The 27,124-nt window shown below is 44.4% G+C and overlaps 1 protein-coding gene across 1 annotated transcript in view; it reads right to left on the bottom strand.

The window, feature by feature from the left end:
• SLC6A2 (solute carrier family 6 member 2) overlaps nucleotides 1–27,124 on the bottom strand; it is a 1,124,598-nt gene that overhangs the window by 648,447 nt on the left and 449,027 nt on the right. The window contains exon 5 of the mRNA XM_069639646.1: nucleotides 19,625–19,763. Within this exon, the coding sequence (XP_069495747.1) occupies nucleotides 19,625–19,763 (139 nt within the window). The remainder of the gene's footprint in view (nucleotides 1–19,624; nucleotides 19,764–27,124) is intronic.

Below are 27,124 nucleotides of genomic sequence, written 5' to 3'. Positions count from 1 at the left end.
GTAAAAAGGCTTGCTGCGCCCTTTTTCAAGTAGAATACAAGCGTTATTTTGTATACCAAAATGAAAAGGGCAACAGGGTCTTATTAGCCCGATGACACAGAGCTCTCTGTCTTCATCAAAGCAAGCATCATGTTGTTACCACGACAATTGACATGTGTGACTGATTTCAAGTATGGTGTTCATCCCCCACCCTTATTGGCTACCACCAATTACATGCTATTATTCAGATATAGACCACTCTCCCATTGGCTGTATCATCTTCTCCTGCAATTTCTTCACACATGGGTGACAGTCCCTTCACCTTGGGTCACTGTAAAATGATTGGTTTGGCTTTTGAATAAACCATCCTATCTTTATGTCTGACAGTGTGATGTGCACCTGGCTGTCAACATGAGCTCGGAAGGCAGCTTCGAGGTCAGCCTGGTCCTTGCTAACAAAGCCGCGCTTATAAGTGGAGTCTATTGGACTCCTTTATGGATTTCAGTGACATTCTGCTGATTTTGCAGATTTTTGGCAGTAAAGCTGCACAATTACCGTCAGCATTTTAGTGGAGGTTTTTGCTTCACCTCACCACCACAGTTGAAGTACTGTAGTGCAGTAAAGTGGTGGTAATGCAGTGGTAACAGAGTTGCCACTGCATTACCGCAGTTTTTTCCCACATAGCCGTGCTTATAATGAGGCCCTTTAAAGTGTTTTGTTTCCTAATGCTGGGCGCGGTAACCTCCAACTACTACAGAATTTTAAAAAGCAGGCTTCTAGAGTTCAGAAATGCACCAAATATGCAAAATGTCTACGAGCTATGTAATACACAATTTCAACCCATTGCTGTTCATGCACTATTTTTGGAATCACAGTTTATGCATTTTAGTGTCAATGATGTATGTTGATGTGACCTTTAGTAAAGCAGATGTAATGCTTCACAAATGGAGGTAATGGTGACAATGACGATATGCTTAAAGTCTGATTCACAAAGCATTTTTACGCCGACAAATATATTTTCGGCTGGAGAAATATGCATTGTTGCACCAGCTTCCCACATATAAATAAAAGACCAAGCAGAATGGAGAAATATCTACCTGTGATTCCATGGATGGGAGGGCGCTGTACCTCCAGACAGACACAGCAAGTATTCTTAAGCAAAAATGGAGGTGTCCGGTGGAGTGTCTATACATGGGCACTGCAAGCATGGGCCTCGGCCTGGTGCAGCCCGATTCACACACTCAGAATCTAGACTTTCTTGCTCCTGTTCCCACTTGCTGTAAGTCAGATGTGGAAACAGGGTTTACTTTTGGTATATTTTTTCTAAGAGCGTGGGTCATTTTCTCCTATTTCTGACTGATTTCACGAAATAAATCTTTAAAATATTGTTTTCACTTTTTGACGCCCCGTGTTATTTTTCACTTCCTGGGTCTTGCGCCTGATCAGGTAAATTAGCAAGTTCAAAATGTGGCAACTCCGAATTGTATGCACCACAAGTGCGATTATTTGAGAATCGCAATGCGTGTGCGTTTGCTCCTACTGCACTTTTCACAAACAAATTGATTTTTTGGGGTGAATTTAGCCAACTGATAAAAGGTATTTAAATGAGACTGCTTAAGGCTTCTTTTAGGAAAAATATTCTTAAAATTCCATCATATGACCATGAACCAATATTTTTCCCATAGAAAAGTGATGCCTTGATATTCATACTAATAGTTTCAATAGACACGGATATCATGACGTCCATGTTCATAGCATATGTATTGCATATTTCAAGACATTATTTAGCATTGAAGTATTTGTTGTTAATTTGGGTGCTGTACATTTGTTTACCTTTAACACAGTGGTCAATGATCTGTGTGACGCCATTTCAGAAACTACAACAAATATGTTGGTGACTTATTATTAATCGAGAAAGTAGTTAGAAGAGGTGATAATGGATGTTAACAACATAATTATAACTAAATTATGCATTTCCTTACATCATTCACAGAATGTGCAATGCCCATAATGTGACTGATGCGTGCATTACTTTTCACGATGATACTTGGCGCATACACGTTCTAATATATGCAGGATAAATACAAACTGAGCATGATTTATGCCAAAAGGTCTATGTGGATAGACCATGTGTAAACCAAATACTGTTGTGATATATATTTCAATGGATTATATACACGTTATGGAATTCCTTTGTTAAGTTCAATAAATGTGTTCTGTCTCACAATAAAACGTTATGTATATAAATGGAAATATATGGGAATTGCTTTGAATTCAACACAATTATATTGTTTTTCCTAATTGGATTAAAGCTATCAAACAAGCCAGAATTAAATGAGGAGGTGTCGCTTGACCAGAATTGTACACATTTTCCCAGTGGTTTCATCTGGCGAGCTTGAAAGTGAAGTGAACAGGCATTGAAAAGCCATTAGGTCTGGCTTTGCAGATGTAGAGTGTAAGATATGTTTTGTCGATTAGGGGCTTTAAACAACATGTGTACCATCTACATTTGTAAAGCCAACTCTACTGGTCAATTCTCTTTGTAATAGTGGCCATTACAGATTGGGAGCTTTCCAATGGTTTATACACACGGCTCCCAATCCATCATGGCCACGTTCTTTAGCCACACAAACAGAGGCAGCCATAGATCATAACAAAAACAATAAACAAGGTGTACACAGCACAAAGGTGGCCACCATATCAATGTTCTATTCTTGAAAACGACATTTATACATATGGCTATTTTTTATCAGCTGAATTGGACATCTCCTGTGATGAAATGCCCTGCCTTTCTTTCGGGATAGGATGACCAAGGGGCTGTGTCCCACCACCCACTATGTGAAACAGGACTCAGGGATGGCATGTGGAAGCTAAACTACACGTGAGCTTAGTCATGACTTGTCTTACAGGCATAACTGTTAGCATGGCTCATTTAAAGAGTTTGGTTCATATCGTAGAGCTGAAGAGATAAGCGAGAATGGCATCGACGGGCAAGCAGAACTGTGAGGAATTGCCATCTGGCAAGGGTACAAAGCCATGGCTTTTTTGATTTGTATTAATGCATACAATTTTGCAGTTAATTCCATCTCCGAAAAGATAATCAGCTAACCCTCTTGTCCACTCCATGCCAAAACCACAGTGCACTTGTGCCCTGTTGCATCAGTAGCCTGAACCCCAGTGCCTGCTCTGCTACAAGCAGGTTAAAAGTCGTCAAGATGGCCACTTGTCGGTCACAGAGACAGTCAAGTCAGCAGAGAGGTGAAAACTAAGATATGCCCCTGCACTAAAACTACAATGATCATAAGTAACTTGTGCTGGTGGTAGGTAAACTCTAAATAAACTATACTTGTGTTTAGGCTTACTGCATTGTACTACTTATGATCATGGCAGCAACATGCCAATTGATATTGCACATGTGTCAGCTCCTATGAGTCAGCTCCTCTGTGGAAGGTGATGCGAATTGGGGTCAGCCGGGTGGAGTCTGCCAAATAGCAGGACAGGAACCTGGAAGGCTGGGCCTCTTCTTTGATCTCTTTGTGAGGGCATGTAACACCCTGCTCACCAGAGATACCACTCAGCAGGCCGCTGTCCTGGCCCAGGCATCAAAGGAGCACACCCGTTCAAAAAGAGTAGCCTCACACCAGGGTGCTGCATCTCTAAAAGCCTTTGTTATTAGTGAGATTAGAGTAGGCAGAAGTGCGCTGGTCACTGGAAGGAAATATCCACTATTTTGTATCTATCTGTCTCCCTTTCCCTTTCCTGGCCCATCTTCTTCCTCTGGATCAAAGCATTTTGGGAATGACATCAACATGGCAAAGTTCGCTCCATCCAAGAGCAGGATTCGGACCACTTAGGCAGGCTTGCTTTAGCCCAATCACCTGAAGACTTTTTCCTTTAAAAGACAGGGTCTTTCACCCTTTCAGCAGATTCTCTCAGATCCTCTCAGATCAGATTGGAGGGCCAAGACTTTCAGATTCTCTCTGTAATAACTCTCTGGACTTCCTTTGGGAAGCCCTCATCCTGAGGTGAAGAAGATCTGTCATCTACCCACTCCCAGGGCACATTGGGAGTGACCTTTGCTCTGGAGCAGGATCTACTACTCTGCACCAGAATCTCCGGAGCCGGGAGAGCAGATCCTGAATGGAACCATCCTGTACTAGAGTCCCCCTGAGGGAGCCTCACAGCAACCAGAGTGCCAGATCAGCCGAAGCTCCCTGTTCTACTGCACTGATCCTGTCGCTCCATGTTCACTGCACCTTGAATGATAGAGAAGGCCGTGATGCTGGCTTTTGTGATCTTCCACCAATTCAAATTATTGCTTGCACTTTGGACCCGCTCGATGCTGCATCGTATCCTAGCAGAGCCCGTCACTTGCTACGCCCAAATAGACTGGTCAACTCTGGGACTGGTTTTGAACCAATGGTGAGTCACATGGCGATTGTGACCGGGGGTTACAACCATGGATTGACCCAGCTAGCCCTTGAATGGCCACCTCATTGACCTGCACATCGACACACCCAAGATCACCACTTCGACGGCCGTCGCCCATCGACTACAACCGCTGGAATGTCACATATCGACCCCTCCCTGTGGCTAAAGCTGATTCAGCCTGGCACAGATATGAAGTGATCCTGGGACCGCCCTAAACGGAATCATTGGGAGCCGCCATTCTACCGCACTGATCGACCACATTCGACCCTTCTTTATGCCATATTGCTGCTTGAGCCTCCACAATCCAATGCGCTCAAACTGAGCTTGATCCGCTAGCATCAACGTTCAACACCAGGTCTGAGTCCAGCAAACCCACCAAGTACTGAATCCAGGAACTGTTGACCCTGAACTGATCCAGTCCCTAGGTCCACTTGGGCCCTAGAGACTGGTTAGGTCATGATTGCGCCTGTTTTCAACAATGACATATTCTTTTTGTGGCTAGTAATGTACCTATTACCACTGGAACCATGCTCAGGGTGCTACTTTCCTCAGTGTCTAGCATCTTCTCTGTTCTTCTTTCAGGGTGAGTTTTGTACAGTATTTTCTATTTGTTCCATGTGTTCTATTATGGGTGGTGTGTTTGATTAAAGTATATATATTGTTATAGAACCTTGATTGGACATTCCCTTTATTTTGGACTGTGTTACTGAGTTGTTTTGGTCACTACTGGTTTACTGGCATGACCCCTCAGAGTATAGCCTTATTTCGGCCTGCGTTACCACAAAAAGTGGTATATCTCTTAACTGTCCCTGTTTTACCTTTATGATTGAATTGGGTTTTGGGTAGTAGAGGGCTGAGTGGACCATTTTACGCCTACTCATCCTGGTACCCGAGCAGAGCGGAATCCAATTTGTCACAGTGGTAGCAGCGGTGGGATTTGAAACTGATTGTGCCAGCCATCCAAAATAAAAGGGTGCAGTTAACGTTAGTTTTCACTGCTAAGGTATTTTCCCAAACATGGAACTCAACATAAGCACGGTGCAGACCTTGACAGAAAGAGTCTTGTGTGACCTCTGTCGAGAGAAGGGTCTCCCTCATGGCAGAAAGGTTAAGAAAGCTGAACTGTTAAAATGCATCCAAGTTTTCAAGGAAGCTAGGGGGACGGATGGTTTTCAGGGGACCAGTGGTGAGCTGGATCCCGTAGCCCTATTGCCTATGCACCTGGGGGCGTGGAAACCAATGAAGAAATCAACAGTGATAGCGCTTCCCATCATTCCATCTGCAGGGTGGACATGGTGGTGTTCCAAATGTCATTAACAATTGGTTCGAAAAACTGGAGTTAGCTTTCCGCCTCCAGTTGGTGGAAGCAGATTTGCGGGGTGCAGCCCTCATGAGCTGTCTACCGACGGTTGGAACTGATGCAATTATTCAAGTGACTCCTGAAGAGAGGCCCATCTATTCCAGGATGAAGGCCACAGCCTTCAGGATGTTCTGCAAAACCCCAGAACAATACCTCAAGAGCTTGAGAGAGCTCACCAAGAAGGGTAGTCAAACCTTTGAGACATTTACTCATTAGTTCCTGAAACATCAGAGTGGTTGTGTGACAGGTAACAAAGATGACACATTCAAGGGGATGTTTAATCTGATCACATGTCAGAGCATCCAAAAACAACATTTAGTGGACAAGAGTATCATAGACCCTTAGGAGCTGGAAAAGGCGGCCGATCGGTTCGTGGCTACATGCATCCAGACAAAGGCTGTGGTTAGTGCATCCAAACCAGATGACAAGGGGGTTGAAAAGAGTAAATCAAGAGATGGTAAGGACAAAGGTCTGAACCCTCTTGCTAAGAAAGGGCCCCAGAAAGCTGAGGGGAAATTCCAATTACCTACATCATCCATTCCACCAGAAAGGAGAAGTGAGAACACCCCTAACACTGTAGCTTCCACATTCACAGCCTCTCAAGACTTCCTCAGATCAGAGACATAGGAAGGGAGATCCTGCCTGCAAGGGTAGACCAAAGCAGGTAGTAATTAGTGCTACTCTCATGGAGTAGGAGGAGGAAGAAGAGAAAGAAAAAGTGGGCATTTTAGATAATGAGTTTCCACTCGGCCTGGTGCGGCCGAATGTATCCTAGTATCTCTGAGTGGGAAGCTTATTGGGTCTCCAATGAGGACCCGGTTCCTACTAACGCAGAGTTCTTTTAGGACCACATGTTCATTAACAGGAGCAGATCCCCAGCACTTAGTGATAGTGCTGCGAATATCCCCACTGTCCGATGACGCCAGGAGTGCGAGGTCCAGATCATCTCTGTCGCTCCCAAGTTATGCTAGAGGATTTGATGGTCTCACCTGATGTCCGCTGGCTATCGTGGAGTTCAGTTGCAGGGGAGAAACATCACAGCTCTGCTCCACTGTTAAAAATGTCATTCCTGTAGATTGCATGCTGGGAAAAGATCAATCTGATGCCGAAATTATTGCTGCAGTCACATGATCCAAGGCAAAAGAAGCAGGTTGGGAAGCAGCCCTAATGACCATGGGCCCTGTGGCTCTTCCGGGTGATGAGGACGAAAGATCTGCTCTGACGGTACTGCCCAGTCTGGATCCAGAGTCCACAGAGACTCTTGCTCATGTCGCAGAGAATCTAGTGGCCACTGAAGTGCCTGCTGTGGCGGCACCCAAATCAGTGACCTCAGCGGTGCCTACATGAGTAGAATCCAAACCTGGGGTAAAGGACACAGTAGTTTCAGACCTCAAGGGTCTACCCGAGATAAGTAACTTGTCCTTAGCTGGGGGCCTGAGTCAGGCGGACGTTTTCTAGGCACAATGTGACTGTCCAGTTTTGACAGATCTGAGTGAACAGGCAGAGAAACAGGCCCAGTGGGAAGCCCCCGAGATGTCCAGGTTGAACTGGGAGAACGGTCTCCAGTACAGTGAGCCCTAGAACTCTGAGGCAGGGGCAAGTTGGTGGTTGGTGGTCCCTCAGTGACACAGAAGGTTCCTCTTGGACTTGGCTCACAACATTCCATAGGCAGGTCATCTCAGAATGACAAAGACAACCAACAGGCTGTCTGTCCATTTTTACTGGCCCCAGATAGGGTTGATGATAAAAGAATGGTACTGCCACACTTACCAAGCATCCAGCAAGGTGGGCAGAGCCACAGTAGACCCCATAAGTCCACTACCTGTGGTTGAGCGACCTTTCAAGAGAATAGATATGGATACTGTGGGTCCTTTGGATTCCAAACCTCCTCCATAAACTAGTACATTTTGGTCATAGTAGATAATTTCACCTGGTACACCGAGGCTGTACCTTTGAGGAGCATCAAAGGCCCTGTAGTTGCGGAGGCCCTCATAGGCATATTCTCTCATGTGGGATTCCCAAAAGAAGTCATTTCTGACTGGGAGTTCAACTTCATAGCAGCGTATATATAAAGGTGATGTGGGATGAACGTAGAGTAATCTACAAGTTCTCCAAAGCGTTTCACCCACAAACCAACAGGCTTGTTGAGCGGTTCAACAAGACCCTCAAGGGCACGATAGGGGGTTTGGAAGAGCCCCTAAGGAGAAAGTAGTGTATTCTCCTGCCATTCCTCCTATTCATCTACTCAGAGGTGCCAAAGAATGGTGTTGGGTTAAGTCCCTTCATTCCCCTATTTGCCCATCCTGTTAGTGGTCCGCTAAGTATGATGCAGGGTGGATGGGAGAGTAATTCCCAAACTCCTTCTCCTTCTCCTGACATAGTGGACTATGTGCTTGGCCTCTGATCCAAGATGGCCAAGAACTGAGAACAGAGCGCCCAGAACCTGAAGGCAATCCAGGAGCTCATGAAGCACTGACATGACCAGAAAGCCACCATGACGGAGTACACGGCCAACTAGATGGTTTGGATCATGGAGCCCATCAAGCCCAGGGCCTTGCATGACAAGTGGACTGTGCCCTACCTGGTGGTGGAAAAGGTAAGTGAGGTGAACTACCTCATTGATACTAAGACTCAGAGACAGACGCATCAGGTCTTTCACGTCAACAGGCTAAAACCCCATTACAGATGAGGATAACTTAGTGACAGCTCTGGTCACGGATGACGAGACAGAGCGGGAGACGGATCCCTTCCAAGACTTGTTCCACACCTATTCCACTGACGGGTCTCTAGAGGGAGTTCAAATCTCCCAGAACTCAACGAACAGCACATGTAGGACGGCCAGCAGTCACTGGATCAGTTTGCAGGACTGTTATCACTGACTCCCGGGAAGATTGATTGATGCGTCCATGATATTGATACCGAAGACAGTAAACTGGTAAAAAGAAGTATTCACGAGTTGTCTGACAAGGTCAAAGATACCATCAAGGAGGAAGTCCCCAAGATGTTGGCCTTTGGGATTATCAAGTCTTCCTGCAGCCCTTGGGCTAGTCCAGTGGTACGGGTCCTGAAAAGTCCAGTAGCAGGAAAACTGAGGTCAGCTTTTGCGTGGATTACAAGGAGCTCAACTCTGCGGTATGTAGTCCAGACAAGCCGATCAGTGAACATCAGAATCTCTGAGCACCGATCCCGTATCACATGCAAAAATACATTGGCACCTCTTGTAAATAATTTCTTGGAAAACCACCATACTCCTAATGATATCAAATGGTGGATCCTAGATGTAGTTAAGGAATCTGCAAATACATTATGCAGTCTCCAGCACAAAGAAGCAAGATGGATCTATAGACTCTCTAGTCATATGCATGGATTAAACGAAGAATTTTTGCCCCTAATTTGAGACACAAGAATCCGCCACACACAAGTAATTGCACCGCTTCAATGAACGTGGCTCTCTAATATTCATCACGCACAAATCAACCAAGACATCCACACAGAACATAACATTCAGTGCATACGGTCCATATGTCTTGGTCTTTTGCACAATAGGTGCGGTGATACACATTAGGCAGATGTGCAAGCGGAAAACAAGTGTTTTTCATAGTAGCTTTCCTCACTTACGACCAATTTCAAGCAAAATGAACACCAGACACCCTCTAAAAGCTGGCTAATAAATTGAACATGAGGCACGTATGCGCGTAAATTCCTTCAATTCAAATAAATTCAATGTATACCAAACAATTATGCCTAGCTCACCCCGCGGTCTGACGGTAGGTGAAGAATGTGTAAAGAGGTATCTTAAGTTGGCTTCCTTCAAGTCGGCTTCATTCATCCGCGATTATTCATATGTTTGCACACAAACGCTTTAACACCATCAGCGAACGTCTGTCCAATCAGATCTAGTGCAGGAGGGTCACACCTCCCTAGCACTAGGAACAGACATCTAACTGAACCAATCACTGTGCGTATATGCTGGGGCAACCAGGAAATGTTGCCTTGACCAATCAAACTCGTGCTCTGCTAGACACACCCGCTGCAGCGACGGCGGCGCCTCGTATTGTATTCATGACTCAGCACTCAGACGCCGAGCAGCCATATGCACTGCCCCTAGCAAATCCACCTAGAGGCACTGTGAGGCCGTGCTGCATCTACGTGGTTCTCACGCGTCTTCATGGTTGCTGAATAACAAAGGCAAGTATCAGACCTTTACTGATATTATGATATACAACGTAACAACGCTTGTTTGAATTGGTGTTTGAGGACAATATAACACCAACCTTGCTCACTTCTTTGTCTCTCTTTTTTATTTCCTGTACTGTAGCAAGTACAGCTGGATCCAACGCCACACCCGCATTCAAGTTACCTGAGGACCTACCAAGAAATAGTATCTGAAATACGACTCCCTTCATAGGAGGTAGGAGACAAATAATTAATTAACTCTCCTAGAGACGAATAAGCTAAATACTATTGATTCTAGAGCCCTGATAGATCTTTCTCTATCCCATCCCAGAACCGATCCTAAGACAGCGGGTGGTTGCACCCGGGGGACCCTGGGTTCCATGATGCGCCCTTCTCACCAGTGGAAGACTTCAACCCCATACTAAGTGGGTCCTTGATCCAGTCCCTGCCCACAATTAGGGTAAGGACGTTGCTCCCACTGGGTTTCTATTTGTTGTTGCAATCCAAAAAAACGTTTAGATTCATACACATGCCCCAACATCTGAAAACATTCCTTAAATTCCTTTTTTTAACTTTCTTTCTGTCTGCCTTCACACAGGGTCAGGTCGGCTTTCAATTTTTCCCTGTTCGCGCCCTGAGGAAGGCTTCAGTATAATCTATCTGCCCAGCAGGGGGCATGTCCGAAACGTGCTATGGATGTTTGTCTCCACCATGGATAGAAAGACCTCATCTTTTTTAACTTAATTTTGAAGTCAATCCTAACTCAAGTTCAAAGTGTATATGTTAGGCTTTCTTCTAAACACGAACATGTTAGTGTATATGTTAGGTGTTCTTTCTTCCAAACACGAACACGTCGTCAGACCGGCATTTACCAAACAGCGGAATCTGCAAGACTAAATTTGGCCCGCACCAGTCTATTCCTGTTTTTTTCTTGATGTGTTTATTTATTATTCATATCTATTTGCTCATTGATTGTTTGCATTCACCTGCCCGCAAGATTTGGTTTTCTCTAAAGAAACTTTCCATTTTTGGTTTCTAAACCTTTTTCCATATGAATTGAGTCAAAGTCTCTTTCAAATCTATTTCTGCTTTATAATCATGCATCATTTATGACTGTTTGTTTAAAAAAAATGTAATATGTTTTTCTTTAAAATGTAGCTTTGAAAAGTGCACAATAAATTGCTTTAACAAAAAGGAATAAAGGAATGTCTCAGAAAAATATAGTGGCATAGAATAACTGTGATATCTGCTGTTTAGGATACACAACAAATTAAGTCAACTGAATTTATAAAATATTTTTTTTATATTAGCATAGTGGATACTGTTGGTTTACCAAAAAATATATACAACTCTGTCATGAAGACAGATGCACAACCGATCCCTCTGACATATTAACTAATTGACTGGTTAGGCGGTGCTATGAGTACCTTTGACCGCACAGCAAGGTACTGGCAGGCTGGTCTAGTTGATCTTGCAAAAGGGAGGTTAACATTCTTCACCCCAGATGGGCATTACCAGTTCAAAGTTATGCCATTTAGACTAAGGAATGCCCCTACCACCTTCCAGAGGATGGTGAGCCAGGATGTAAAGTGGCTGGACGACTCCCGTGCTGCCTACCTGGACAACATGGCCGTATTCAGAAACACTTAGAAAGAGACTCTATCCCATCTGGAAAAGGTGCTTTAAGCTATTCGGAATCCTGGTTTCACTCTCATAATGCCAGATAGCACAGGGTACTGTGACTTATTTAGGACACCAAGTAGATGGCAGTAAGAAACAGCCTCTTCAGGCAAAACTGCAGGTGGACAGGGATTTGGACATCCTTACCACTGAAGCTCAAGCGAGGTCCTACCTAGGCCTCATGGGTTATTACCAGACTTTTATTAAGGGGCAGAGGACCCTTGCCCTCCCCCCAAATTATGAGACATCCAAGAAACTGCTGTAGAAGGTCACCTGGACCCCTCCCTGTCAGTCATCCTTCCAGAGCTTGAAGCCTGCCTGTTCCAGGACCAAGTTCTAAAGATCCCACATTGTGTGCAAGAGTTTATCATTCAGACAGATGCTTGTGAATTTGCATTGGTAAACTGTTAGCACAACTGAATTCTGAAGGGGTAGATAAACCATCTGGGCCATCATTGCGAAGGAGGTTTTTGCAATGGTTTGGATGGTATGCGAGATGAAACCCTACACTTTTGTGTCTCACTTAACTGTTCAAACAGAACACAGGTCTCTTAGGTGGGTTATGGCCATGCAGGACGAGAATCCCAAGTTCTTGCATTCAGCAATAGCCCTACAGGGACTGGACATGGACATCCAACATAAGCTTGGGTCACAGCACTCCAATGCAGATGGCCTCAGTCAGTACTTTCGCTAGAAGGATGAGCCAGACCCTTCGTAGGGTGACTCTTAACCTTTTTGGCTAGGCGGCATGTGAAGAATTGCTATCTAGCAAGGTTTTTATTTTTAGTATTCCATAAAATGATGCAGGTACTTCTGTCTCCAAAAGGATAATCAGCTAATCAGATCCCATTTTTCGTCAACTCCATGCCAAATGTATAGTGTACTTATGCCCTACTGCATCAGTAGTCTGATCCGTAGGACATGCTCTGCTCGAGGATTAAAGCGGTTGAAAGGTCACAAGATGCCCACTCGACAGTCGCAGTAACAGTCACATCTCTGTAATGCAAGAGTGACATTTAAGATATGCCCCCTGTACCAAAACTATGATGATCATACATAGACCATGCTGGTTGCAGGGTATATTCTAAGATAAAGCTATGCCTGAGTTTAGGCATATTGCATGGCACTACTTATGATCATGCCTGCCGTATTCCCAATTGATATTGCATGTTTCAGCTACTGTGAGTCAGCTCTGCTTGGAAGGTGATGTGTTTTCTGCTCAGCTGGGTGGAGTGTGCCAAATGGCAGGAACCGAGAGGACCGGCCTATTCTTTGATAGGTAACAGTGTCCACCAGAGTCCGCCGCTCAACATGCCACTATCTGGGCCCAGACACCAAAGGAGCAGATCCATTAGAAACGAGTAGCCTCACACAGGGTGCTGCATCACTAAAGACCTTTGTTCTTAGTGAGAAGGGAAGGGGGTGGGATTAGGGTAGGCAGGAGTGCTCTGCACACTGGAAGAAGACTTCCATCATTTTGATTCCACATGTCTCCCTTTCCCTTTCCTTTCTCCTTCTCTTCCTCAGGAGCAAAGTAATTCGGGTATGACATCAACAGGGAAAAGTCCACTCCATCCAAGAGCTTTAGCCTAATCATCTAAGGACATTTGCTTTCAAAGGAAGGGGTCTTCAACCCTTCAGCAAATTCTCTGAGATCTTTTTGGATCCCTCAAAGAATTGCAAATTCATTCTGAAAGAACCTGCTGTACTTTCTTTGTACTTCCTTTGGGAATATAGCACTTTTCAAAGCCCATGGCCTGAGATGAAGAAGGAACCATTCAAGGCAGAAGGAATATCTGTCCCCTCCCCCCTCCCAATGCACATCCGGTTTGGCCTTTGTTGTGGACAAGGACCTAGGAGGGCCTATGATTCCCCTGAGCTGGGAGAGCAGACCCTTAATGGAAGCATCCTGTCCTTTAGTCCCCTTGAGTGGGCCTCACAGCAACCGGTTGGCCAGACCAGCCAAAGCTTTCTGTTCTACCACACTGAAATGGTCGCGCCATTTTTACCATACCATGAACAAGAGCGAAGGCTCTGATGCTGGCTTTTGCTCTCTTCCACCAATTCAAACTATTGCTTACAGTTCAAACTAGCTCTACACTCCATTGTCTCAATGTGAGGACCCAATCTGAACCATTGGTAAGACACATGCTGACCCTGATCAGGGGTTACAACCACAGCTCGGCCCAGCTACCCCTTGAACGGCCGCCTCATTGACCTGCACATAGACACACCCAAGTTTACCACATCAACGACCGTCGCCCACCTACTCGAACCGCTGGAGCATCACTTATAATCCCCTCCCAGTATCTAAAGCTGGTCTGGCCCAACTGTGAAGTGATCCTGGGACCACCCAAACTGCATCATTGAGAGCCGCCATTCTACCACTCCAAGCGACCTCATTCACCTCTACTCGATGCTTATTTTCTGCTTGGGCCTCCACAATCCAAAGTGCCAATACTGAGCTTGATCCGCTTCCAAGGTTCGACACTGAGTCTGATTCTGTCAAATCCACCAAGTACTGAATCCAGTAACTGTTCCCTGAACTTTCCCCTCGGTCCACTGGGGCGCTAGAGACTGGTTACGTCACATGATTAGTAATTTACATACCACACCGCTCAGAGTGCTACTTTCGTCAGTCTGTTGCATCTTCTCTATTCTTCCTTTCGGCTTGTGCTTTTCAGCAGTATTTTCTATTCATTCCTTTTGCAGATGGTGTGTTTAATTAAAGTATATATATATATGTATATATATATATATATATATATATATATATATATATATATATATATATATATATATATATATATTTCTTTTTTTTATAGAACCTTGCTTGAACATTCCCCTTATTGTGGACTGTGTTACTGTGTTGTTTGGGTCACTAATGGTTCCCCTTCAGACCCCACTTAAGAGGATAGCCATCCAGCTGCCCACAAAAGACAAAGGAGGTATATCTCTGGGCTGTCCCTGTTCTACCTTTATGATTGCATTGGGTTTTGGTTTGTAAACGTGTGAGGGCTGAGTGGGCCTTTTTACCCCTACTCATCCTTGTGCTGCTGCAGAGCATAATTCAATTGGTCACAAGAACCTAAATGTTAGACATTTCCAAATATGTGTGTTCTTAATGAACTTTGCAAGCACAACATCCAAACTAACTTGTTAGTGTCACCTGGAACTCTCTCACACACACACACAGTCACTGGATTCAGGCAGGACAAGAGAAGAAAGCTCAGGGCCGCAGGCTGCTCTATTATCCCTCTGGTTACATATACAGTCTGAGAATTGAAGATGGTGGACTGCCTCTAAGAAGGCTTGATCCATGGGGATAAAAGGTGCAGGACTATATGCACAAACATTAAAGAAAGACCAATCCAGACAAAAAAAGGCCCAATCAATAACACACATTTGTAACCAATAGCCTAATGGCCAACTCTGGAGGGGGTGGGGAGTTGGAAGAGTATAAAACGTAATCCGATGGACCGGGTAGTGTGGGAGTTTGGTGAGTGCAGAGGCAAATAGAAGGAGCATGCTGGAGATAAGAAAGAGATTACTTTGCTGGTGGCTGCAGGAGTGGAGAGAAGAGGGGTGACTAGGAGGGAGTAGGAAAGGGTAATTTAGAGGAGAGTAGAGTGAGTGGTTTGGGAGAAGAAATTATAAAATGAAGAATATGTGTAGGATGCTGGGGAGGAAAGAGGCACTCCATAGGGTATGGAGAACAAGAACCTAGAGGTTGGAGTTAGGGAAAACACAGAGATTGGGAAAATGCCCAAAAGATTATGGAGAGCTGGACTCTGGAGGCTGTCAAGAAAGAGGCACCAGAGGTTACGGAGAGAAAGATCCTAAAATTGGAGAGAGCAAGACCCCAAAAGTCAGAGATAGAGGCCCCAGAGGTTGTTGAGAAAATGACCTCAAAGAGTGCAGAAGAGGGTGTTGAAGAAAGGGAGAGAGATTGAAAGTGAGTGAGAGAGAGTGAGAGGGGAACCTCTGAGGTTGGAGAGAGTAAGCCCCTAGATGTTGGAGAGAGAGAAGCCCCAGTAGTTAGGGAGGGAAATACCCCATAGGTTGTGGAGAAAATACATTCTTGGCAGCTGGGGAATGAAAGACCCAGTGGTTGAAGAGTGAAAAACTCAGGAGGTTGGAAAGAGAGTAACACATAATGCAGGGAAAGGAACAAAAGGGGTGAAATCCAAGTCAAGAAGAAGGGCAAGATAATGGGAGAGATGATGAACATCTCATAGGAGAGGATTAGGGGATTAGCCCGCAAAATTAAGGAGGTGGTGATAATCCAGGAAGAGAACAAATCAATTTGAGGAAAAAGGGTCAAGCATTTGCAGACCTACTGTGGGGCTAACAATATAGGAACGTCCATGAGAACGTTGAGCGAAAGACGTCTACTTTTACTTGGAATACACACACCATGATTTGTGGGAGAGACCATTCCATATATCCAAAGTGCAAGAACCCAACCCCCCACCATTCTATGAGGCGAGGCGAATGAGGATAAACTGATACTCATCTGAACAAGAAAGATAGCTAGATCAACACAAACGGTTGCATTGCGGTTGAAAGTTTGAGACTCAGCACTCAGGGATCCTCTGGAAGACAAGGGAGATAGAGCAGTGCAATCCATCTCAAGCCACTCTAGGATACACACATTTTCTGCCCCTGATGAATGTCCGGTAGAGTCAAGCCATATATGACAGAAACGTATATTAATTGGGCTAAAACAAAAATAGTGTAACTAAGGTGTCTAGGAGACCAACGCTATGAGTAATCAGGTCACAGCGACTTGTAAATAATTGTGTATCTGATTTTTACTAATTGAGGTAAAACTTGATTTATGTTTTTTTAAAAATAATTTCTATATTGAAGTGTAGTGTGGAATATCATTGTTATTAATTGTATAATAAGATTGAGTTTTTTAGTTTTGTAAGCAATTGACAACTATGGGAAGGGCTATTTGTTTTAAAGCTCACCCAAGAGATAGATAAGGATACCATTAGTGACAGTTACTTTTGAACATTTTGAACAGACACACGTGCATATCCAAGTATTGCAGACTGCTTTAAAAAAACGCTAACAAAAAACACAATTAGAAAAATGTATATTCTATACTTTTAACATTGTCTACACCATGAAACCTACCCACATGCCATATTTCAGGTTTATAGCATGTTGGGAAGTATGCTGAACATTTCAAACAGACACACATTGTATTTGGTCATTAATATGGCGCTCTTTCCCCATTTGTATGGCCTCAATGCGCTTTAACATTGCACCTGAAGTCCTTTGAGACCAGACTGATATGCAAATGACTAGTTCTCCTGTGTGGAGGACGCAGTGAGCTAAAACGTGGTTGTAGACCCTCTCAAGTGGAAGAAATTCCATAGAACGGGGTATTTGTCCCGTGTTCGTTCTCAGTAGAGGGGCTATCACATTCCTACTCAATTACATTAGGGTAAAGTGTGGATTGTGTGACTACCGACATTTCAATAGTATATGGGGTTTAAACTCTGGGACCACAAGCGTTCCACCTACTTAGTCATACCTGAAATCACATTTAGCATGTCTGTATTGGCATTATCTCAGTACACAATAATTGTGGACGATTGAACTCATGTTATTCTGGGGTTGCCTAGGAACGGGCCCACAAGGCTCCAGGTATATATAACCCTTTCTACGGATCGTTTTGCCTCTTCTGGAGTTGATCGACTTTTGTGGGGTTTATCGTTTAAGAATATGCTTCCTGAATTACATTTGTCACTATTCGGCTTGTATCCCGGTAATGAGGGTTAGATATTCTTTACTGTGGTGGAAGAGTTTGGGTGAAACAGCGTGATGTAGAAACTGCTAGCAAAGCCCCATAGCGACACACACTACTTTCAATGTAAAATCCATCCAGAGCAGTGAACCTTTTTCGATTTAGAATATCTTGCTAGCCACCTCAGAAATGGGATCCAGCCCTTCCAGGACTTTGTAATCATGATATGGCACAGTCAACCATAATAGATTGCATGCTCTTCTGTCTCCATTACCACTAATTGCGAAAGCAATGGTCGTTCTCTGTGTTCATCCAGGATCCATAGTAGTAATGAGGCAAGGATGCTCTGTCATTGTCCAAATGCTCCTTCATTTTAATACACTGGGCCTCATCACAAGTTTGGCGGTAACCCTTAAATGCGGTGGTAGCGCTATTACTGCCGCATTTAAGGGTCTGCCAGATCATGGCCTTGGTTGATTTCCCCCAACTCTGAGCTGGGGGGAAATCTGCGGCAAATTTGCTGATTTTCAGCGCTATTACCGCTGGCGGGAAATCCACCGGCGGTAATAGCGCAAATTTTCCCCATAGGGCCCAATGAGGAATGAGGAATTCCCGAATGGGCCCAATGGGGAATGGGCACTAACCGTTCTGCCAAACCCATGATCCGGCGCTAATAGCGCTGGGGGGTTTGGCAGTAGGGCTAATAGCACTGGCGGTAATACCGCCGGCATTACCGCCCAACTCGTGATGAGGCCCACTGTCTTAAAATGTAGTTTTTTGTATGAAAAAGACAATCAACTTGTGTTTTCCGAGTAGCACTGAGAATTCATGTAAACATTGATTGCAGTCTTACAAATAAGCAGTTAGGGTGTATTAGTCTCTGAGCAGGAAGGTATGCTTACTATGTAATGTTCATTTTAAGTTATATACTTCTTTTGTGAGAATGTGTGTTTGCACTTTACTTTGTAATGAAGGTTATGGTATGTATACATTTTGACTTCTCTACACCATCTCTTATGCCACTGAATATATTATGTTTATTTTCCTTTGCACACAGTATGCAGTATGCTCATGTGATCATTTGATGGCCTTCCTACTACCGCGATATGTGAATTACAGAGGGTGCAAAGGGTTGCTGTATGACTCATATATGGGGTTTCACAATATAGATAGTATCAGAATCCAGATGGTCTCTTCGTTGGCTTAATGCGTGGGACAATGCTATTTAAACTAGCAAGTGCAGCTTGTAAACGTGTCAATATCTTGGCCCCCACAGTCTCTCTGTGCTATATTCCATGTCAGCCTCTGAGGCTTTCTATTCGCATACTCTCGGATGTTCCAAACTAAGGATTTTAAGATCGAAATGGCCGCTGGAGTAATTATGTTTAAGCCGGATCTGCTACATTGTATCTTCTCTTTTTATGTTTTTAATGCTTCTTTATGTTTATTTTTCTTTTCTTACTATTGATTTGTAAAACATGTTTTTCTCTTTTATGGATTTGAGGAACTGAAATAAATGAAATGTTGACATGGCTTGTCAGGAAGATAAATTATAATATGTAGTTGAATTTAATATGTGAAGTTATAAATTAGTTACAGAATGTGCATTCCAAAGTGTGTTTTCATAAATGAAATTTAAATTGCTATATTTCACAAGAAGCAAATGGCACAACAAGGATATTCAATGTTATGCTGTTACTTTAAAGTGACAGATCTGTTGGGGTTTGTTATAGTGGCCTTAGAATGTCCCTTTTGAGCAATTTCCCAGTCCAATAGTATGTCTCCAACCGTTCCCCAGAGTGAGGGAAAAAAGGTAGTGAAACATCCCCACGTGTGTACTGTTGCATCAACTCCATAACACACATAAGGCCCAAACTAGTGCACAGAGTTCCATTATTTGCCCTATACCTAGAGATGTAAGTTTCTCTGTTTGCTATTCAACTCTTCTTATTAACAAATATCTGTAGTCCATCAAAAATGTTTAATGGCGCTCTTTTAACACTGTTTGTTTTATTCATTCCATTATATGCCACCTTTCCGACAGGGAGCATAACTTCCTAGATTACAAATCCCATATTTAACATTGCTGTTCTCAGCCTTGTTCCAAGATCAATATCCAAGCATTAATGAGCATGTTGGCATCGGCGCAGTTTCACAATAAATACAACTATTTGTAGCTATGAAGTGAAAACCACAAAAATATCTTCCCAAGTTTCTTGATAGCACAGTAACCATACCTTTCCAGATGTCTTCACTCCTTTCCACAGACTGAAGAAAAGAACTATAACAACCACCAGGAGGCAGAGTGTGAGCTGCCATCGCGGTAGGCCAAGGTCGTGGATTCCTGCGCTTTCATGCAGGTGCAATACGCCGCGCCTGGTAAAAAACAAGAAGAAAGCATACCCCGTTAGGCATTTGCAATGGAACTACATATTGGACACAAACCTTCTTGCACATCATGGTCACAAATTGTCAGTGTGTTCTCCTGATCATTGTAAGGAAAACATCACTGGAGTGAAGTCACAACATGAAGCTGCAGGTTATAGAGACACCGTGAATGTACTCAATAACTAAGTACCTTGTGCTGGAGAAGAATCCAAGGCACAATCATTATTTACATACAAGAGGTATAGGATCAGCCACAAATCAGGTCGTTTTATAAATGTTAAATCAAAGATTCTTTTTTATTTAAAGAGCAGCTGTTCAAGCGTGAGTCTACTGCGCCTCGATTCTGTTCATTGAGCAAGCGGTACCTGAGAGGTTTGGCTCTTTAGAAACATCTGCGTCTACTCAAGCTTGACTCAGGCCAACTTGTAAGCCTCACCCCTTTTCACTGTGCAAATGCTACCTTTGCAGTACAATCTGCTTCAAACATATTAGCCGAAATATGCGGGTATAACCTTGGTCGGGTGCGCTATGGCCCTGGCCTCTGAATTAAGTTGCATGCAGCAGTATCAGATTTAAGAAGAAAACCCCAATTCCTCCTGGTCAAAATTACACAAGGATAGAGGTAATGCTGACAAATTGCGCTACAACCATTAATATTCATAACACTTCTATGGGCCTCATTATGAGTATGCCGGTAAGCTACCGGCACCGTTGTTACCGGACCGGCATACTCTGAGTTCTGCGTGCGGGTGCGTTTCCGTCCGCCAGGTCTGACCTGGCAGGTGGAAAGGCACGCGCACGCAGACTTTGACAGATGCACCGGCACTGTTGCACACAGTGCTGGTGCATCCGTCCCCCCATTCCCATTGAGTCCTATGCCCTGGTAATTCCCCATTGCTAGGCGCCGGGGAAAAAAAACGACTCCGGCACGGCTACCGCTAGGGTCATGATGAGGCCCTATGTGTCCTAATGATCAAACTGACTGGTGCTAAATCTGTGAATGATTTAATGTTTGCAATCGATCACAGCCGACACGTGGTTCGACTCTCGGTCGTCTTCAAGGCAACTTCTTCTTTGGGTCCGTATTGTGGCGCATGCTAGTGTGTTGGCATGTACATTTTCCTTTCAAAAAGGTAGGCTCGGCGTTCCTGTGCAATTTCCAGATCTACTGGTATTCATCCATTCGTGCTAGCTTCTGAATTTCAATTGTTACAGTGATCCTTTAGGTAAATAGTTGCTTATATTCCCTCAAAGACTCCACATCAAATTGGTCTTTTCCTAGTGCCTTACGAAATATCAATTCCTGGTTAGAATATTGCTGCAGGTCCCAATACCTCGATTGTAAACATTAAATAATTCACAGATTTAGCACCAGTCTGTTTGATTATTCATTGAAGTTTGAATTCACCCCACACAGACACCCAGGCCATTCCTATTGGGTCAATTCAACCTGAGAGAAAGAACTCTCCAATGCCCCATTAGTGCATGAAAGTCTCTACCATTCCTTTTCTGTAAGTAACATATTTATTTATTTATTTTGCATTTATAGATAGCACACTAAGCCCTGAGGCATCTAAGTGCCAGTTACATAGATGTAGTACCACAGGAGGAGAAAAACGATAGTAGCGAAGCAATGCTCAGGTGGAACGGTCACTTGGGTGAGTAACCAGGTCTTTAGGTTTTTCTGAAAGACCTGTCACTAGGTGGACCACCAGGTCTTTACGTTTTTTCTGTAAGTCTAGTAAGGCGATTCTGCACAGAGGGCGGGAGGGACAGAATTCCATAGTTTTGCAGCGGTTACTGGAAAGGTTGAGCCTCCTGCTCTAAAACGTTTCAATCTAGGCACTCTGAGGAAGAGTGAGTTAGCTGAGTGAGACTTCTGCAGTTTGTTGTGTTTCTCAAGTCTTTGCGAGAGGTAGATGAGAGCAGTGTTAGTGACGCATTGATGGGTGATGGATAGTTTTGAACATGATGCCTTCACCTACTGGCAGCAGTGAACCAGTCTTCTGGGCTCAGAGATCTGATCTTTTTGTGACAGGCTTGTTGCAGTGTGGAGGTCGTTGTTTGACTGACTTACAGTTTGTATAGGTTTTGTTCGGTAGTGCCAGTCAGTAGGGGACTGCAGTAGTCTAGTTTAGATATGATGATGGCTCTAGCAGTGGGGAGGTGGTTGTCAGTGGAGAGGAAAGGTTTTCTGGCATTTAGGAGCTTCAACATGTGGGCCGCAGAGGAGGCGATGGCATTGACTTGATAGGACATGCTGAGGGTGGCATCTAGATAGATTCCTAGGGTTTTTACAGCAGGTGAGACAGGGATTGGGTTTCCATCTATGTTGAAGGATCAGTAAACTGGTTCGAGATTGTTAAGTGTGGCCTGGGTGCCAACCAAGTGGATTTCTGTATTCTCGTCTTTCATGCAAAGAAGATGGGAGGCCATCCATTTTTGGATGATTTCTTTAATAGCTTTGATGGTTGAGAGGTCTTGTGAGTAGTTGCCAGAAAGTGTGAGGAGGATCTGGGCGTCATCTGCATAATTCATGCATGAGATACCGAGCGTGTCTAGCTGGTCAAAGAGGGGTTTAGTATATTTATTGTAGAGAGTGGGAGATATGCATGAGCCTTGTGGGATGCTGTAGGATACTGGGGCGGTTGTGGCTGCATGATCCCCGGTGAACGCATGGTGTTTTTTTTCAGTGAGGAAGGATGAGATCCATTTAGTGGCATCTGGAGAGAAGTTTGCTGTGAAAGATAGATGGCAGTGTTTTGCGGTCAGCGAGATCAAAGGCAGCTAAGAGGTCTAGCAAGAGCAAAAGGGCTAGCTTGCCTGAATCTCTGATGTCATCGAGTTGGTGTTGGGGTTAAGGAGAGCAATTTCAGTGCCATGTTTTGGGCGAAGCCCAATTGGCAAAGCCCTAGGATGTGGTTATCATCCAGGTAATTCTGGATCTGGAGGTAGGGCGCCCAGTCCCGGATTTTTATGATAAATGGAATGCTGGTGAAAGGGCAGTAGTTTGTTGGTATGGTTGGGTCAGATGGGTTTTCTTGAGTAGAAGGAGGACCCAGGCTTTCTTGAGGCTAGCTGGGACTGAACTTGTGATGAAGGAGGTGTTGACGGTGGCAGTACTGATGGGAATGAGCACTTCCATGCAATCTTTAATTACTGGGGCAGGGCAGTCATCGCCCTTGCATCAAGAAGGTTTTAGGTGTTTTATTAGGTCAGTTACTTCTAATTTCCGATACTGGGTGAAGGTTGAACGGGAAACATGCAAAGGGGGAGGTTGTGGGGCAGGGTGGATGAAGTGCTGTTCTTAGCTGTGGATGGCAAGCTGCCTGGCATGGATTTTTTCTTGTGGCAAGAGGATTTTTCCTATGGGGGCATCTTGTACCTTGGTGCACCAGGCGACATCTTTGGTGAGGTCGACTGGCGGTGAGGAGGGTGTTTGCAGTTAACGTAAGATAGTGAAGAGTTACCGAGGATCAGAGATTGTGTTGGCTATTCTGGTGTTGTAAGAGGCGGCTTTGGCAATGTGTACAGCTGTCGTGTATTGTTTGGTGATTGGGGCGAAAAAGATGTTTGCTGGTGGCAAAAGGGATTTTTCTCCATGTTGCTTCAACTGCTTTTTTGCATGGGTGGCTAAGAGTTTGGGGTGAAGCTTGTGTTATTGTGTGCAATATGCTTGGTTTGTGCGAAGTTCAATGGGTGCTAGTGTGTAGTGTGTTGACAGCTTGCAGCAGTATGGTTTTATAATTATCAAAAAGAATGGAGGGTTTAGTTGGTAGGTCCGATCTTCTGGCGATTGATGAAATTTGTCAACAGTGGGATGAGGTGGTCTTTGTTGAGATTATTTACACAGTGGGAGGGGGATTCTGGTAGTGCTGCAAGAGAGTTCATGGCCCGCTTGGTGGTGGGAATGGAGAAGGTGATGATATGGTGGTTGGACCAGGGACAAGGGGTTTGGATAAAATGGATGAGTTGCAGTTTAGATCAGCAATCCAGTCTAGTGGCATTAGCTAGAACAGTAGCGTTCTTGTCCATTGTGTCATTGAAGCCCAGACTGAGATCTCCTAGAAACAGAAGTCTGGAGTTAGGTTTGATATTGGAAGTGAGGAGTTGTAGGAGGTCATCTTCAGGGGAGAGGGTAGGACCTGGTGGATGGAAGATCATGTCAAGTGTGATAGTGTCGGTGGGGGACAGAGCGAGTTTGGTATGATATATTATATGATATGGTATTTATAACGTGCCTATACACAAGTGTTTCTAGACCTAGAGAATAGGTTGAAGTTCAGTAGGGGGGTGGTGTAGATGGCTCTGATGGGGACGGTATCTTTGTGTATAAAAGCCACTGTTGATTCTGTCACTGTGGAGGATCGGGTAGCTAGGGGATTGCAATAGACAGGGCAGGGCCAGCTGCTGGGTGGAGCCCGGTCACTGAGATGGCGAGTAGGTCTAGATCATTGGAGGTAATGAGGTTGAGGATGTCTGGGGCATGGGCAGGGATGGACCTGGCATTGATCAGCAAGCATTTGATGGGGGGGGCTGTAGTGTGGAGGGGGTTGTGTTGTAGTGTGTGCATTGCAGGGTGTGGGATCTTTATGGGATATGGTGTGGTTTGCGGGCGGCTGAGCTTGATTGTGATAAGAGGTTTAAAGTAGATAACTTCCTGACACCCATTCACTCGAGAGCATGGTTCCTCTAAAACAACTTCTTCTCTGGCACAGAGAAATATTCACACTTTCAAACATTCATGCTGTTGGCATGGATCCATTATAAAGTGCCCCGGGGCAGAGATTTAAACAGTGCTGTCCCAAGTTAAGAGAGTGGCCAGAGGAAGTCAGGAAAGTAAGAACACGTGCCACCCATTCACTAGGTTCCACCAACCGTCTCTACCAACTGCCACGCTGGCTCTTGTGTACACATGGCATGCGCCCTTGTATCCCAAACATCTGAGGAAATTATTGGTGATAGCTCACCACGTGGGCATTTTACTGCATTTTATTTATGGGGAAATTCCTCCATACTCCGGTCCAACTTCCCCTCATTCCCTCCTGACTAACTCACCATATCCCCTATTTTACCCTGCACCTGCCCCGTATTTTGCTGCAGAACTTCACTGCAGTAGAATGTCGTCAAATGTCCTACATCCCAACATTGGAAACAGGTAGGAACATGATAACACCAAAAAATAGAGAGAAAAACAAAGTCATAGTTGAACGTGTGTAATTTACTTCAATACTGGCGACATTCTTTACTAATGGAGCAAGGGTGGCATTCAAACACAAACAAGGACAAGACCTATGACTAAAAACACCCAGTGTCTGGATCTCAGACAGCCAGGACAATGACAACACTGTCAATTAGCTAACGACTGCCTACCTAGAATGTGGACATAACACCAATGTCTTGACAGTCATTAGCAAAGTTTTGCTGTTCTTGTGACTCTTCACTGTGGTAACAGTGTGCAATTCTTCTTGTAAGACTTGGTGACAGGTTTTGCAATATTCCGTTCACCTTCGGGGACTCAACTCAAATTTTACAGGGGGTGAATCAAGCAACTACTTTCTCCATTCGCTCTAATATTACGCATGCACTTCTTTCTCGTGCATGGGTGTGTTGTTAAAAATGTGAGTATGCCATCCTCTCTCTGAGTGCAGCTGCAAGGTGAAGAGGTCTGCTCCCCTCTGCTATTGCAGTGTGCCTAAAAATTCCCCCCCCACCACCCATCTGGGGGTGTGGCTCAAAATGCGAGTGTGGGGCTCTTGGACTCTTTTTCTTCTGTGAAAGCATGTTTTAAGTGTTGTACGAATACAACCATCCCAATGCCGAAGTGTGGTATAAAATGTCGGTTGCGTGCCATTTGCAAGTATGGCTAATGTTTTTATCTCTGTGTCTTGTCTGCTTTGGTGTGGGCTCAAAGAGAAATTGCTCACTAACCCCTTTCAGGTAAGAAACTTAGTTGATCAGCAAATGAACTGTGACATGATTGGTATTCCAAGACTCTCGGTCATCATCAGCAGTGTTGATCAGTATGCCAATACCATGGCATCATTTAGAATTTAAAAAGAAAGCTATTACTATCTGTGGAAAGAACATTGGTGGACTACCCCGTGTCATCACTCTGGCTAAGAAACAGATGAATGTCAGTTTCTCAACATGAACACAAAGCTGGTTCATCCTTGTTCTGAACACGAACACCTGTTTTGGGTGCATAACAGTGTGAAAGGGTAGCTTAGAGTTTCAGTGGTGGCACAGGCAAGTGGTGCTGGCATTTCTAATAGGGTATTTGTCATGTTTGCATGTTCTTGCAGTTATAGACCATACATCGGTTGCACACTCAGCCCTGGACACACGCAACAGTCCACTCTCAGGGAGTGATTTGCACAAAGTTTCATGTATGATTGTTGCACACCCTGCATGGGTCCCCTGAACCTAAGCTGTTGGACTTGGGAAGAAATGCCATGCCTCCTTCCAGCTACTGATGATGCCCAGGTGTTGCCTGTCCTTCCCTTCCTGACCCTTCTATGTAATCAAATGTTCATGCATTTGACCCTCCGCTGCATTCTTGCACATGGCACCGCTCTCTTCAGGTGCCCCGACTCTAAATGCAGTCTTAAATCCAACCAATCTGGTGCTCTGAATAAAAGAAGCCAAGACTCCCCAGGCAGCATTTTTGTAGCATTAAGACTATTGCACTGACACATGTACCACGACTTTCTATAGTTCTGCATAACTTTTTAAAAACTATTTTTCTCAGTTATTTGGGTGTATGTATTTGTTTTGACCATTACCGATTTGTGTTGTGTATGCTTGGGTGTCTACAAATTGCTCTGTCAGGGGGTTTTATCATTCCCAGCAGTATTTTGGGTGAGCACTGATGGAGTAGGGATGTTATGGTTTAGGGTTTGGAGCAACTTCTTTTCCCTTGCTTGTACCTGAGAAATTACCCCCTCTCCCTGAAGCTGGTGATTTGGGTCTTTAGGCCTTCAGGCTTGCTAGTTTGCTCGTCTCATGTGTGTTTGAGTGATGGTCTGTTTTGTGACACCTATATGTCATTGGTTATTGGCATATAGGTGTCACAAAGAGGGTATAGACAGGACAAGTACTTTCTAATATTCCTGCACAGGTAGCATACGAGCAACGGGTTTGTGAAATACATCCAGAAATCCAGGGTACTGATGAGAAATCACGAGCGCATTTATATGTGTCAGTGGCCCTGTTCAATAGCTGCTCTCGCTTTCCCCTTCCTCAGTTTCCAATTATGGGGCCCAATAACCAACTTGAGCCATGCAGTGCACCCAAAAAGATGAACCAATGATGACTGACCAAGAGGACAAATGGACATATGCATTATG

Source organism: Ambystoma mexicanum, chromosome 1q, assembly GCF_040938575.1.
Source record: "Ambystoma mexicanum isolate Mex_15411 chromosome 1q, UKY_AmexF1_1, whole genome shotgun sequence".
NCBI lineage: Eukaryota > Metazoa > Chordata > Amphibia > Caudata > Ambystomatidae > Ambystoma > Ambystoma mexicanum.
Note: the sequence above shows the minus strand (reverse complement) of the source record. Positions and strands in the feature narration are given on the sequence as shown.